Source organism: Arachis hypogaea, chromosome 12 (assembly GCF_003086295.3).
Source record: "Arachis hypogaea cultivar Tifrunner chromosome 12, arahy.Tifrunner.gnm2.J5K5, whole genome shotgun sequence".
In the NCBI taxonomy this organism is placed as follows: domain Eukaryota; kingdom Viridiplantae; phylum Streptophyta; class Magnoliopsida; order Fabales; family Fabaceae; genus Arachis; species Arachis hypogaea.
In genome coordinates, this window is record NC_092047.1 from 82,540,521 (window position 1) to 82,553,553 (window position 13,033).

Consider the following 13,033-nt stretch of genomic DNA (forward strand, 5'->3'; position numbering starts at 1 on the left):
CTGACTGACCGTGGTGATTCACCCTAACAAAAGAACAAAAAACTAGATTATACTTGAATACGACGAAACAGAAATAAAATCGTTAAATACATCCAAATAATAACTCTCTACACCCAAAAACATGCAATGTACACCTCTGCTACATATTTAAAAAACAACATTACCTGAACAACATAAACCAAAATAGCATATTACTTGTTTGTATTGGAGGTGGTATCGAATAAAATAACATCTTCGAAATACTTACAGGCAGCCCTGCTCCTTGCGTCCGCCCAAAAAGCAATCTTAATCTACTGATCAACCTCGAGTTCGAACTCGAAAAAGAAATTTTGATTCTTCTCTTTTATTTTTAATAAGTATTTCCCAAATTGTTTTGCATCCTCTAGTTTTGAAAAATTCCGCACTTCTCTCGTGATGTAATTTCTCACGTCTTTTTTGATAAAATTTAACTCATGGTGACCCTCGGCTGCTGCGACAAATGATTGGTATGTTTTGCTTGGTCTGCTTCCAGCTTCCTCGTTATTATCTATCGTACGACGTACGGACATGCTTAGTTCCCTGTGCTGTTTGAGCATCTCTGCTTGATTTACACAGCAGGGATGTGATTGATGCAATACGACCTTCAAAATGATTCAAACACTAATGCCCTTCAATATGTGTATATAAATTCTTGCGGGATAATTTAATCCTGCTAAGGGGTTTGTCTTCTCGATCGGAGATATTTTCAATTTTCATTTTTCCTCTCTGCTACATATAATCAATTGGTTCTTAATTTCATTTTTCTTCTTATTTGTGCTCTGAATTCTTGTAGAAAAATATGCAGTTTTCGAATAATCCTTGTAGAATTTTGCAGCATCTTCAAGCGTGTTAAAAGTCATAAAAACCTTGGGAACAAACTGCTCATCAACATCGCAGAAAAACTACAAAATATACCTAAAATAGTCATCAATTCACCATATTAAAGCTAGCATAAACTATAGAATGCAACTACAACTATAGAATCATCATAAAAAATAACAAAAATCATATTCATAACTCATCATCAAACAGAAACTAAAACAATTTAACTAAAACAATAATGCAATTCACCCTCGGTCAATTGAAAAAGTTAGAACTTGTAGATACAACGAAATTTTCCCACAATACACCCAAATATTTCTGATTTACACTGAAAGTATGATATAAAATGCAACAGATTCATCAGAACTACTACATTACATGCAATTCAAAGAATCAACAATGAACAGCAATTTTCACAAGCAAGGTTCACAATATTATTCACCTCCACAATCATAAACTACTAACAAAAACATTAACTGGAATTGAACCACACCTCAGACACTTCATTGGATTCAAAACAAAAATTCACTTCGCTCTGGTTCAGTTGACAATCTAAACTTGAATCATTCATTATCTTCAAAACGATTTTCAGAGCTTGATTTCAAAAATGAACGTAGAAAATAAAGGAAATCGAGAAAAACGTAGAAAGAGAGCGCAAAGAGAAACGCACGAAAACGCCGAAAGAGAACGTATAGAGAAACGCACGAAAACGACAAAAGAGAACGCAGAGAGAAAGCACAAAACTGCAGACGAAATTCGAAAAAGAAAACGAAATTCTTTCGAAAAAAGAAGTTATATATTCGCACGTTAATTGAAAAATCTGTCAAATTAAGAGGCGCGTGAAATATACGTGCTAGAAGAGGCGCGAGTGAGGTGAATTAGGATATATTGATTTGTATGAATTTGTATAGGAAAAATGCTTGTACCTGGAGAATAATTAATTAATAATTAACGTATCATATAAATATGTTCTGAAGAGAGATTATTGACAAAAAAAAAAACTAATCAATCCCACAAAATTAAACGAAAATTTTTTTTTCCCCCAAAAGCCTCGAAATCCTAAAATAAATTATCAGGAGAAGTATTCATCCTGTCAAAAAAAATAAAAAAAAGGGATGAAAACCCTAATTTCCTACCCCCATAACCTCGGCGCCCCCACACCATAAAAAACCTCACTCACTCATCACTCACTCATTACGCACGGACTTCCCTCCTCCCTACCTCACTCACCGCTGTGCATCCTCCGATTGCGTCGTCTCTCTCCGCTCCGCTGCAGGTCGTGCTCGTGCTTCCCCTCCGTTTCAGGCTGAAGCTCCGAAGCTGCTCCGTCGCTTACTCTGCTTCTGCTTCTGTAGGTGAGTTTTTATTTTTTATTTTTTCAGTAATTATTTATTAATTTTTTATGCTTAGTTTTTTCAGTTTTAATTTAGGTTTAGATTTGTTTATGTTAAGTTGATGCTAATTAGATAAATTAATGATTAGTTTTACTGATTAGACAATAGGTTCTGTGACGTAACTGGGAATATGTTTAGCTAATTGGGTTAGATGATCAGTTATACTATTTTTTTTTAAATAGTATTTTGAAGGGTTTTACATTTCTAGTTGTTGCTACTTGCTAGGGTTTAAGCTTTCAAGAACTTTGCACCTTTCTCAATCTCCACTCGTCAACCATGTGGGCTCTTCGTCGAGCTTCCGTTCGTCTTAGTCTCAGGTAAATAACACTCTTTAACTTCTCCCTCGTTGCCCTTCCCATTAATCTCTACTCTCGATGGAAAAATTGAAGTATTTGCCCATCTTTTTTCGTAACTAAATGTTGAGCTTTGAATCTAGGTTTTGTTTCTTAATTTTCCTTTTTATTGCAAAATGAGTGCCTCTTAAATTCGTAGCAGAAGTTTACATGTTTAGTGCTGTAATACATTTCATGCAACTAGACCTTGTAACTTTGTTTAATTTGATGCTAATTTTATATATTAACAGATTTAGAAATGTATGGTTCGAACATGAATAATCTATGATATGGTACTATGATGATGTTTGACTACTATTGTCGATGCTACCCGGTGGGTAGGACTTGGATTTTGTTTTTGATTTGCCTCTTCCTCTTTTTGAGCAAGCTGTAGAGTTGAGAACTTGACAGCTTGTTATGTGACTGTAGGAGGAAGAAACAATGGGTGACATAATATTGACAATTTATGTTATTTAAGTTGAAGTAAAAATTAATTTTAATGTAAACTAAGGGGGTGCAAGAAAGAATTAATGTTAAACCGGGTTGCAATGTGTGCAATTTTATTCATATATTGGGGGTTGTAGTTTCCATTAGGCTAGTATTTTAGGGGATGAATTTATATATTTGTAGATTGTCTATAACATGAAGACTTGGTTTCTTACATAACATGGTGCATGATTCTGTTGCTTGAACCAGCAACAAAACATTGAATTATCATTTATTACCTAGAAAGGTTGTGTTGGTTTATTTTAGTTTCACATTTTGCCTTTGGTCATGCTCTAGTCCCTATAAGAGTTTGCAGTCACTTTTTAATGTGCACTGTTTGCAGGAGCCAAGGATTTAGTCTAGGAGCATCTACTGCTTCTTGTATCAAGCTAATGCCAGCTGCTGTGGAAGATGGGGCTGGTATCAGTGGATATTTTCAAATAACATGCAGCAAAGTTCTGTCAACAATGACATGTTATCATGCAGGTCATTCTTCCCCCAAATTTATTATGAGCAGACGTGAACTTTCGTCACAAGCTGATGCAAATAGTATGAACAATGACGATGATTTGGATGAAGCGCTGTCTTATGAGCTGCAGACACGAGGGATTAATGACGAAGTTGAGACTGACTTAGGCGATGATGACGAGAATGTTAACAAATCACACGACGAGATGGAGTTATCTGACACTGAGATTGATCCAATAGAGAAAAAGTCACTGCGTAGTAAGCATCTGTCAAAAATATTCACGGCAATTATTAAAGCTCCAGGATTGTCTGTTCGTTCGGCTTTGGATAAGTGGATTGAAGAAGGGAAAGACATTAGTAGGCAAGAGATCTCACTGGCCTTGGTTAATCTCCGGAGGCGTAAAATGTATGGGAGGGCTTTGCAGGTAAATTGATCAAAGTTAATAGTATTCTACTCTTACAATTAATCCAATTCATTTTATTTGTGAACTCATGCTGATTAAGTAGAGTATTAGACATTGCTTTACTTTTATGGATGTTTGATATTTGAATTTTTCCAGCCTGTCTGTGATATAATTAATAGCGGAAATCTCTCTCCCAGCATCTCTCCCGTTTAGCAGTTTCCTGCTTGAAAATGTTTCCTATTCCTGCAGTGGATTGATACTCGGGGCCAATATCCATTCACTTATATTGTAAATTTAATTTAGTTTGCTAGATTAAGTTTGAACAACCAGGAGATTGAATTTTGGACTGACCTTAATGGTCATCTAGTGCTCTTTCAACCTTTATGGCTTCTCTGTAAGAGGGATTATATTGTTGCTCTTTTGTCTTTTTTACCATATTCACTGGTATAATTTGTGGGGGCATATATTTGGATATCTTTTTCCTCATTGATTTTAATAATTGTGTTTTATGAAATTTTCATTATTCTATGAAATCTTTATCATCTCAAAAGAAGAAAATATATATGTATTTTTTTTGTGTTTAAGGACTATATTTTTCCCATGTAAAGAAAAGAGGACAATATATTTCCTTTTGTTGCTGATTGACATGTTTTGCCTTGTTTGAGCTTCTGGTTTATGATGTGATCTTATTTTAATTGTGTGAATCTGTTGTACTTTTCTTGTTGGTATTGTAGCTCTTCGAGTGGCTAGAGTTAAACAAGAAGCTTGAATTCTTAGAGCAGGATTATGCTTCTCGACTTGATTTGATTGCTAAATTACGTGGTATGCCAATGGCAGAGAAATTTATTGACAGTGTTCCAAAGTCATTCAGAAGGGAGTTGTTATACCGAACTTTACTTGCTAACTATGTTAGTCAGAACAAGTTGAATAAGGCTGAGGCAACATTCAATAGAATGAAGGACTTGGATTTACCTCGGACAGCATTTGCTTGTAACCAAATGCTTCTTTTGTATAAGAGGGTTGACAAGAAGAAGATAGCAGATGTGTTATTGTTGATGGAAAATGAGAATGTCAAACCTTCTACGCTTACCTATAAAATTTTGATAGACACAAAAGGGTCCAATGATATTGCTGGGATGGAGGAAATTGTGGAGACAATGAAGACTGAAGGCATTGAACCAGACTTGCAAACACAAGCAGCCTTGGCTAGACATTACATCTCTGCTGGGCTTAATGAAAGAGCCGAAGCTATATTGAAGGAGATGGAAGGTGAAAACGTGAAAAAGAAACAATGGGTTTGCCCTACTTTGCTCTGCCTTTATGCAAAGTTGGGAAAGGCTGACGAAGTAGAGAGAATTTGGAAGGTCTGTGAGTCTAGCCCTCGAATTGAGGATTGCATGAGTGCAGTTGAAGCATGGGGAGCATTAAACAAAATTGATAAAGCAGAGGAAATTTTTGAGATTATGTCGAAGAAATGGAAACTCTCTTCTGGTAACTATAATGTACTCCTGAAGGTTTATCTCAATCATAATATGCTATTGAAGGGTAAGGATCTTGTTAAGCGAATGTTAGATAGCGGCTGCAAACTTAACCTATTGACATACAATGCTCTTGTCAAACTTCATGTCCAAGCTGGGGAAGTAGAAAAGGCAAACTCTCTCTTGCAGACCGCAATCCAGCAGAACCGAAACAAGCCATTGTTTGATACTTTCATGGCTATTATGGAAGAGTATGCGAAGAGCGGCGACATTCATAATGCAGAAAAGATTTTCTACCAAATGAGGAAAGCTGGCTACATTTCTCGATTCACTCAGTATCAAGTTCTAATCCAAGCGTACATAAATGCCAAGCAGCCAGCATATGGAATCAGTGAGCGGATGAAAGCCGATAACATATTTCCAAACAAAGCTATGTCTAAGCAATTAGTTCAAATTAACCCATTTGAGAAAATTGCAGTTTTGGCATTACTTGATTAATGACAATAGCCATGAGAGGGTTGTTTCTGCACTTTAACTTGAAACTAATTATTTAGTTATATAGCAGGTTGTGAGGATCCTAGAGTTTAAAGTGAATTTGCAAATTTACGGTTGGCTAAAATCTTATCATATGCATTAGTCCAAATGCAAATGGAGTTCTTGAGATGGTCCTTATTAAAAATACCGAGTCAATTTGTTTTCTGGAACTAATTTGTAAGCTGGTGAAGGATATTTGAGGGGTAGGGACTAGGGACTATGTTGGGAGTTTCTATTTCTCAGAAGTTATATCTGATGCTGATGTATCTAATTTATTCTATTTCTAATTTGTATGCACGGATACGGGACCAAGATATACGAAAACACCATAAATTTATGCTATGGTGCAACCATACGGGATATGTAGGCAACACACGGAACACAACATATATGAAAAATATAATTTTATTAATATTAAAATAAATAATTCTTTTAATTATTTTTAATATTTTTTAATTATATAAAGTATTTAAAATATTTTGTTTTCATAAATAATAATATATATTATTTTTAAATTTATTTCAAGAATATATATTAAGAATAAAATTGGACGCGTTGACACGTGATAGTATTTAGGTGTGTCTAAATATATCCGAAGAAAAAAATTTTATTTTTTATTAAAACACGGTTGGACAAAGCAGATATGTGTGTCAGACGAGTGTCGCTTGGACACGACAACTCAGCGAAGTGTCTGTGCTTCATAGAATTTATGTCGTAGATTTTGTGATATATGGGCATTACATATATGTAAAAATATATATAAAAAAAAGATTGTAATAATATTTTAGTATTTTATTATTTAAAAGTAAAAGTAAATTTTTTAAAAATATTTTTGATTACTTTTTAATTGTGGAAAATATTTTAGATATTTTTTTTAGGGTTAAGTACGATTTTGGTTTTTAAGGTATAGACTGAAAATTGTTTTCATTTCCAACATTTTTTTGCTACAAAATCGTCCCTAAGATTTAACTTGGTTTTAAAATAGTCTTTTTTACCAAAATTTTAAATTTTATTACCAAATTACCTCTAACTAAAAAATATTATAAAATAAAAAAAAAGAAAGAAAATGGACGAGAAGGAGAAAGAATGGGGAAGGGAAGAGGGGGGAGAAGAAGAATGGGAAAGAGAAGAGAAGAAGAAGAAGGAAAAATGGAGGCAGTTTTCACTCTGGCGTGGTCTTCTTGTAAACTCCGAATAATTAATAAGTAGTTAGTCAATAAATTAATTTTTATTTAAAAATTTAAAAATTAATTTTAATGAATTAAAAGGATAAAAATAATTAAAATATGAATTTTGACACTAATTTTATTGATTTTGACTTAAAATTAAGCTAAACAGATCAAATTAATTGAATAGGACTCAAACTGGGCAAGATCCTACCGAACTCACCTAAATTTAACGGCTTTAGCCATTTCTTTCCTCCTTTACTATGAAACACGCTTAACTCTTGGGTAAGGAAGGGAAAACATTCCAAACCCTTGACAAAAATTCAATTGTCCAAAAAATTTATGCCATTGTAGATTTTGTGATATATGAGCATTATATATACTAGCGGCTTAACAGACACTGTGTCTGTGCCTGTTCAGTCGTTTTTTTATTGAGTTTAAAAAAATATTTTTATATTTTTATTTTTGTACTAAATAACAAAAAAGTTAAATTTTATGTCCGTTTTTTATTACTTATTTTACTTATCTATAGTTGTTTATATTAGACTTTATAGTTATTGAGTTATGTTTCGTTCCAACAAAAAAAATAGTTATGAAATTATTTTCATTTTTTTTATTGGAGTACATCTATTATATCATCATGATTTTAATAATTGATGTAAAATTTAAAAAATTAAATAAACATATATTTATTTTGATTAAATCAAAGAGTGAATTATATATATTTCTATAGTCAAAAAATAGACTTAAATTTGTTTATAATAAATAGTTTTTTTATCATCTAATTTATAAAAAAAAGTCTCATCTTTTTTATTTATCCTAAAGGTTAAATATTAAAATTGATATTAATACTTTTTTTATTAATAAAACTAAAATAAAACATAAAAATAAACTTTGAATAAAAATAAAAATACAAAATTTTGAATCTCAAAATATAAAATGATTATAAGATAAAAAAAATTACTTAACTTTTTTCAGGCAAATTATATTAGGTTTTACGTTATATTTAAGTGAAATGAGAAGGATGCAAGAGAAGATGGATAAAAAAAAGTTTTTTTTTGATTATTTAGTAACAGTAATATGAGATGATAGATAGTAAGAGAGGTAAGAGATAATGATAGGGTTTCCGTGAATGTGAATTAATGAGATAAGAGAGAACGTGAATGTACGTGATAAGAGAGAAGATGAAGTAGTGGAAATTTTTGAACTTAGAATAACTGACATATAGTGGGGTAGATTATTAGAAAGAGCAAAATTGAAAAAAAAAAATTGGACACCAAAACATGTTTTGTCATTATATATTGTTATAAATATGTAAAAATATAAAAAATAGATTGTAATAATATTTTAATATTTTATTATTAAAAGTAAAAGTAAATTTTTTAAAAATATTTTTGATGACTTTTTAATTGTGGAAAACATTTTAGATAATTTTTTTTTGTTAATAATTAATAATACTAGCGGCTTAACAGGCACGCGCTTTTTTTATAGCTTGGAATGTGAGAGGAGCTGGAAATAAGCTGGCTCGGGTGCATCTGAAACAATTGGTAAAGAATTTTCATCCATACGTTTTTATCATTTTAGAGAGTCATTGTGCTTTCCAAAAGATGGCTGTCTTTTGGAACAGATTAGGTTATACTCCTATTCATATTGAAGAAGCTCAGGGGCATAGTGGAGGTATTTGGGTGCTCTCTGCATGGCCCGGAGTATCTTGCAATGTCGTGGCAGCGAGTTCGCAAGTGGTGTGTGTTGAGTTTTTGAATGACGGTTTTTCTTGGGTCTGTGCAGCAATTTATGCAAGTCCCGTTCCTAGCAAAAGGGAAGAAGCTTGGAGGGTTTTGACAGATTTTTCTAGAAATTATTCAGGTCCTTTATTAGCTATTGGGGATTTTAATGAGATCCTTCTTTCATCTGAGGTTAAAGGTGGGAACTTTGTCTCTCGAAGGGCAGAGCGGTTTGGAGCTCTCCTAGATGAGTGTGGTTTGATTGATTTGGGAGCCCATGGATCTTTGTACACTTGGTTCAGACATATGCAGGGTAATCGGTTCATCTCGAAGAGGCTGGATAGGGCTGTGGCTACTGATGCTTGGTGTTTTCGTTTTCCAGAAAGCTATGTGGAGAATTTGGCGAGGATGCATTCTGACCACTGTCCCATTATGATACGATGTCAAGGTAATGATAGAAGAGTCGGGGTAAAACCTTTCCGTTTTCAAGTAGCTTGGTCTTATCAGCCAAGTTTTTTGTCGGTGGTCAGGGGTGCTTGGGACAAGGGTAGACCCAATCCTATTCGTTGCCTTTCTCAGGTCAGAGATGATACTTTGGCCTTTAACCGAGATGTCTTTGGGAATATTTTTAAAAGAAAGAGGGAATTGGAGAGGCGTGTGGCCAGTATCCAACAGCGAATGAAGAGAGTTGATGCTTTATCCCTCATACAGGAAGAAAGGGAGTTACAGGCTGAATATAGTAATCTGTTTATGCAAGAGGAGTTGTTTTGGTATAAAAAATTCTGAGAGCACTGGGTCAGATTTGGAGATAGAAATACTAAGTTCTTTTATATGCAAACCATTATGCAGAGGAAGCGTAACAAGGTTCAGGGGTTGTTTTTGGAGGATGGAAGATGGAGTACTGATCCGCAAGAACTCGAAGAATGTGCAATTGGATTTTATAGAGATCTTTTTTGTAATGTGGAACAGGTAGAACTTGATGTGATGGGGGATCAGGAATTACCTTCTTTATCTCGTGAGGCTATTGAAAGTCTCACAAGAAATGTTTCTAAAGAAGAGGTTAGGAAGGTGGTTATGGGCATGAACTCTTTTAAGGCCCTAGGTGCCGATGGTTTTCAGGCTTTTTTCTTCAAGGAATATTGGGAAGTGGTTGGTACAGAGGTATGGGAACTTGTTAAGAAGGCTTTCGCTGGGTTTGATCTGGATAGTGCTCTGTTTGACACTTTGGTGGTGCTGATTCCTAAAGTTGATAACCCGTCTCGCATGAAAGAGTTTCGTCATATCAGCCTTTGTAATGTCATCTACAAGATTATAACTAAGGTGGTTGTGGAGAGGTTACGACCTTTTCTACAAGATATCATTGGTCCTCTGCAGGGAGGGTTTATTCCTGGAAGGGGTGCCCCAGACAATATCATTGTAGCCCAGAAAGTTCTCCATTTTATGAAGAAAACCAAATCAAAGAGAGGTGTTCTTGCTTTTAAAATTGACCTAGAAAAGGCTTATGACAGGGTGAGCTGGGAGCTTTTGGAGCAATCTCTCCTAATGTTTGACTTTCCAGGTACTATTGTTTCTCTTATTATGAAATGTGTAAAGTCTTCCTCCTTTTCTCTAATGTGGAATGGTAACCGGTTGGATGGTTTTCAGCCAAAGAGGGGTTTGAGGTAAGGAGACCCGATGTCTCCTTATTTATTTGTTATTTGTATGGAGAGGTTGAGTTGCCTCATTGCTAGGCAAGTGGAGGTTGGTAGATGGAAACCAGTGACTGTGTCTAGGGGAGGTCCTGTAATCTCCCATCTCCTTTTTGCAGACGACCTTATCCTTTTTTGCAAAGCGAAGAAATCTCAAGTGCTTCATGTTTTGGACACTATGGCCACCTTTTGCAGAGCATCTGGTATGAAGGTGAATTTTGACAAATCTCGTGCTATCTGTTCTATGAATGTTTCTAGACAATGCAAGGATCTCTTCACTGGTATTTCTTCTATCCGATTTGCTAATTCTCTGGGAAAATACCTTGGTGTCCCCCTTATGCATGGCAGAGTTACTAAAGCTGATTTTAATGATGTGGTTGATAAGCTTACTAATAGGCTAGCATCTTGGAAAGGTCGCTTCCTTAATAAAGCTGGTCGGATTTGCCTTGCTAAATCAATTTTATCTTCTATACCTATTTATAGGATGCAAGTAAGCCTTTTTCCATCAGGTGTGTGCTCTAACATTGATAAGTTTACTAGAAGTTTCATTTGGTGTGGTAGTCATAATCACCGTGGTCTTCATTTAGCATCTTGGAGAGTTTTGACGACTCCGAAAAAGTTTGGAGGTCTTGCTTTGCAGGAGTCGCGGTTGGTTAATTTTTCTTTATTAGGAAAGCTAGTTTGGCAAATTTTGATGAATCAAGAGAAACTGTGGGTCAAGATTATGCTTCAAAAATACCTCCAGAATAGAAAACTATTTGCAGTTAAAGCAATGGGTTCTTCATCGTATATATGGAAGTCTATTGTGCACACAGCTTCCGTATTAAAAGAAGGATTTGTTTGGGAAGTGGGAGCTCTTTCTAAGAATTTCTGGTTTGACTCTTGGTTGCACTCTGGGCCAGTAGGAGCGAGGGTTGAATTTCTTGATATTTGTGAGGCTGCTTTGACCATTGAAGATGTTTACCGTGATGGAGTTTGGCATTTGGAGAGGATTTACTCTTTTATTCCTATGAACTTAAGGGAAGACATTCTTAGTTTAGTACATATTTCGGCTTCTGGTCGTGATTTGGGTTGGAGTTGGGAGCACACTCTTTACTCTGCTAAACAAGGATATTTATGGTTAATTCAGAATAAGTTGAATTGGGATAGGAATATCAATTGGCTTTGGCTTTGGAAGGCGCGGGTCCCTGAAAAGTTGAGGCTCCTAGTGTGGCTTTGCCTTCATGATGCTGTACCAACTCAATATCTGCGTTTTCGGCGACATCTCTCTCCTCATCCTTATGTACACGTTGCAATCAACTTCTGGAGACAATTCTTCGTTGTTTTCGGGATTGTGAAGTGGTGCGATCAGTTTGGGTTTCTCTAGGTTTTTCTGATGTGTATTTCTTTGGCTCTCACGAGGTGCATGATTGGTTCAAGCATGGCCTCCTCAATGAAGGTTGTTCCAAATTTGCAGCTATAATATGGTCAATTTGGCAAGACAGAAATATGGGTAATTTTCAGGAAATTTTTGGATCTGCTGGGTCAATTGCATACAAGGCTCGCAGGTGCATGGTAAATTTTGAATATACAACTCAGAATCGAGTGTGTTGCATCCAGGAATTAAAATCTCTGTCTTGGTCTCCGCTAGAACCTGGTGCTTGGAAGTTAAATTGTGATGGGAGTGTGAACTTGGGATTGTGCTGGTTTTGGATGGGTAATTCGCGATAGCTCCAGTCAATGGGTAATGGGATGCTCAGAAAATTCCTTTGGATCTAGTGTCATCAAGATGGAGTTGTGGAGTATATGGAAAGGTTTGGCTTGGGCTTGGGAGGCGGGTCTTAAGCTTGTTGTCTGTGAGACAGATTGCGCATCAGCTTTTGAGCTAGTGACTAGTTGGCAAGTTCCACTCTGGCATCTTGAAAAAGAAGTGATACAACTGATCTTTGACTTGAAGTTAAGAAGGGATTGGGATATTCGTTTTGAGCTTATCCCGAGAGAAGCTAATGTCGTGGCAGATCGGTTGACAAAGATGGGATCTGGAGGTAGCGGAGCTGATGAGGTTCACCTTTGGCACCAGCCGCTAGAGATGGTTTGTCCTCTCTTGCTGTTAAGAACCTGATTTCTTTTCTTTTTCTTTTCTGCTCTTTTGTTTTTTCTCTTGGTTGTTCACCAAAAAAAGTTAATTATTTTAATGAATTTAAAAAGTTGTCACGTTCAAATAACATAAAAAAATATAGAATAGTCAATGATAATATAAAAATAGTCAAATTAAAATAATCATATATTACCTATCTATAAACAATAATAATATGAAAATGATTTAATTATAATGAACACATACATCACTTATCGACAAATAACATAATCCATAAAATAGTTATTATAATAATATTTTATCTTTTTCTATCTAACCCAAAGTCATAAAAATAAATAGAAAAATACGATTGTTTACAAAAAATGAGCCATATTTAAAAGTCATATTTTTTTCTTTGTTTAGGGACCTTTTTTTAAGTGGTAAGGCAAAGTACGAATCTATA

The 13,033-nt window shown here is 34.9% G+C and overlaps 2 protein-coding genes across 2 annotated transcripts; both read left to right on the top strand.

Moving 5' to 3' along the window:
- Positions 1–1,911: 1,911 nt before the first annotated feature.
- Positions 1,912–6,273, top strand: LOC112727583 (pentatricopeptide repeat-containing protein At1g80270, mitochondrial). Its single transcript, XM_025777385.3, has 4 exons — positions 1,912–2,195; positions 2,460–2,551; positions 3,396–3,945; positions 4,659–6,273. Exons 2-4 carry the CDS (start codon positions 2,511–2,513, stop codon positions 5,898–5,900), a joined length of 1,833 nt encoding a protein of 610 aa, XP_025633170.1. The 5' UTR covers positions 1,912–2,195; positions 2,460–2,510; the 3' UTR covers positions 5,901–6,273.
- A 2,436-nt stretch (positions 6,274–8,709) lies between these two features.
- LOC112730169 (uncharacterized) lies at positions 8,710–9,612 on the top strand. The gene is made up of 2 exons (XM_025780269.1): positions 8,710–8,779; positions 8,891–9,612. Exons 1-2 carry the CDS (start codon positions 8,710–8,712, stop codon positions 9,610–9,612), a joined length of 792 nt encoding a protein of 263 aa, XP_025636054.1.
- Positions 9,613–13,033: the final 3,421 nt, after the last annotated feature.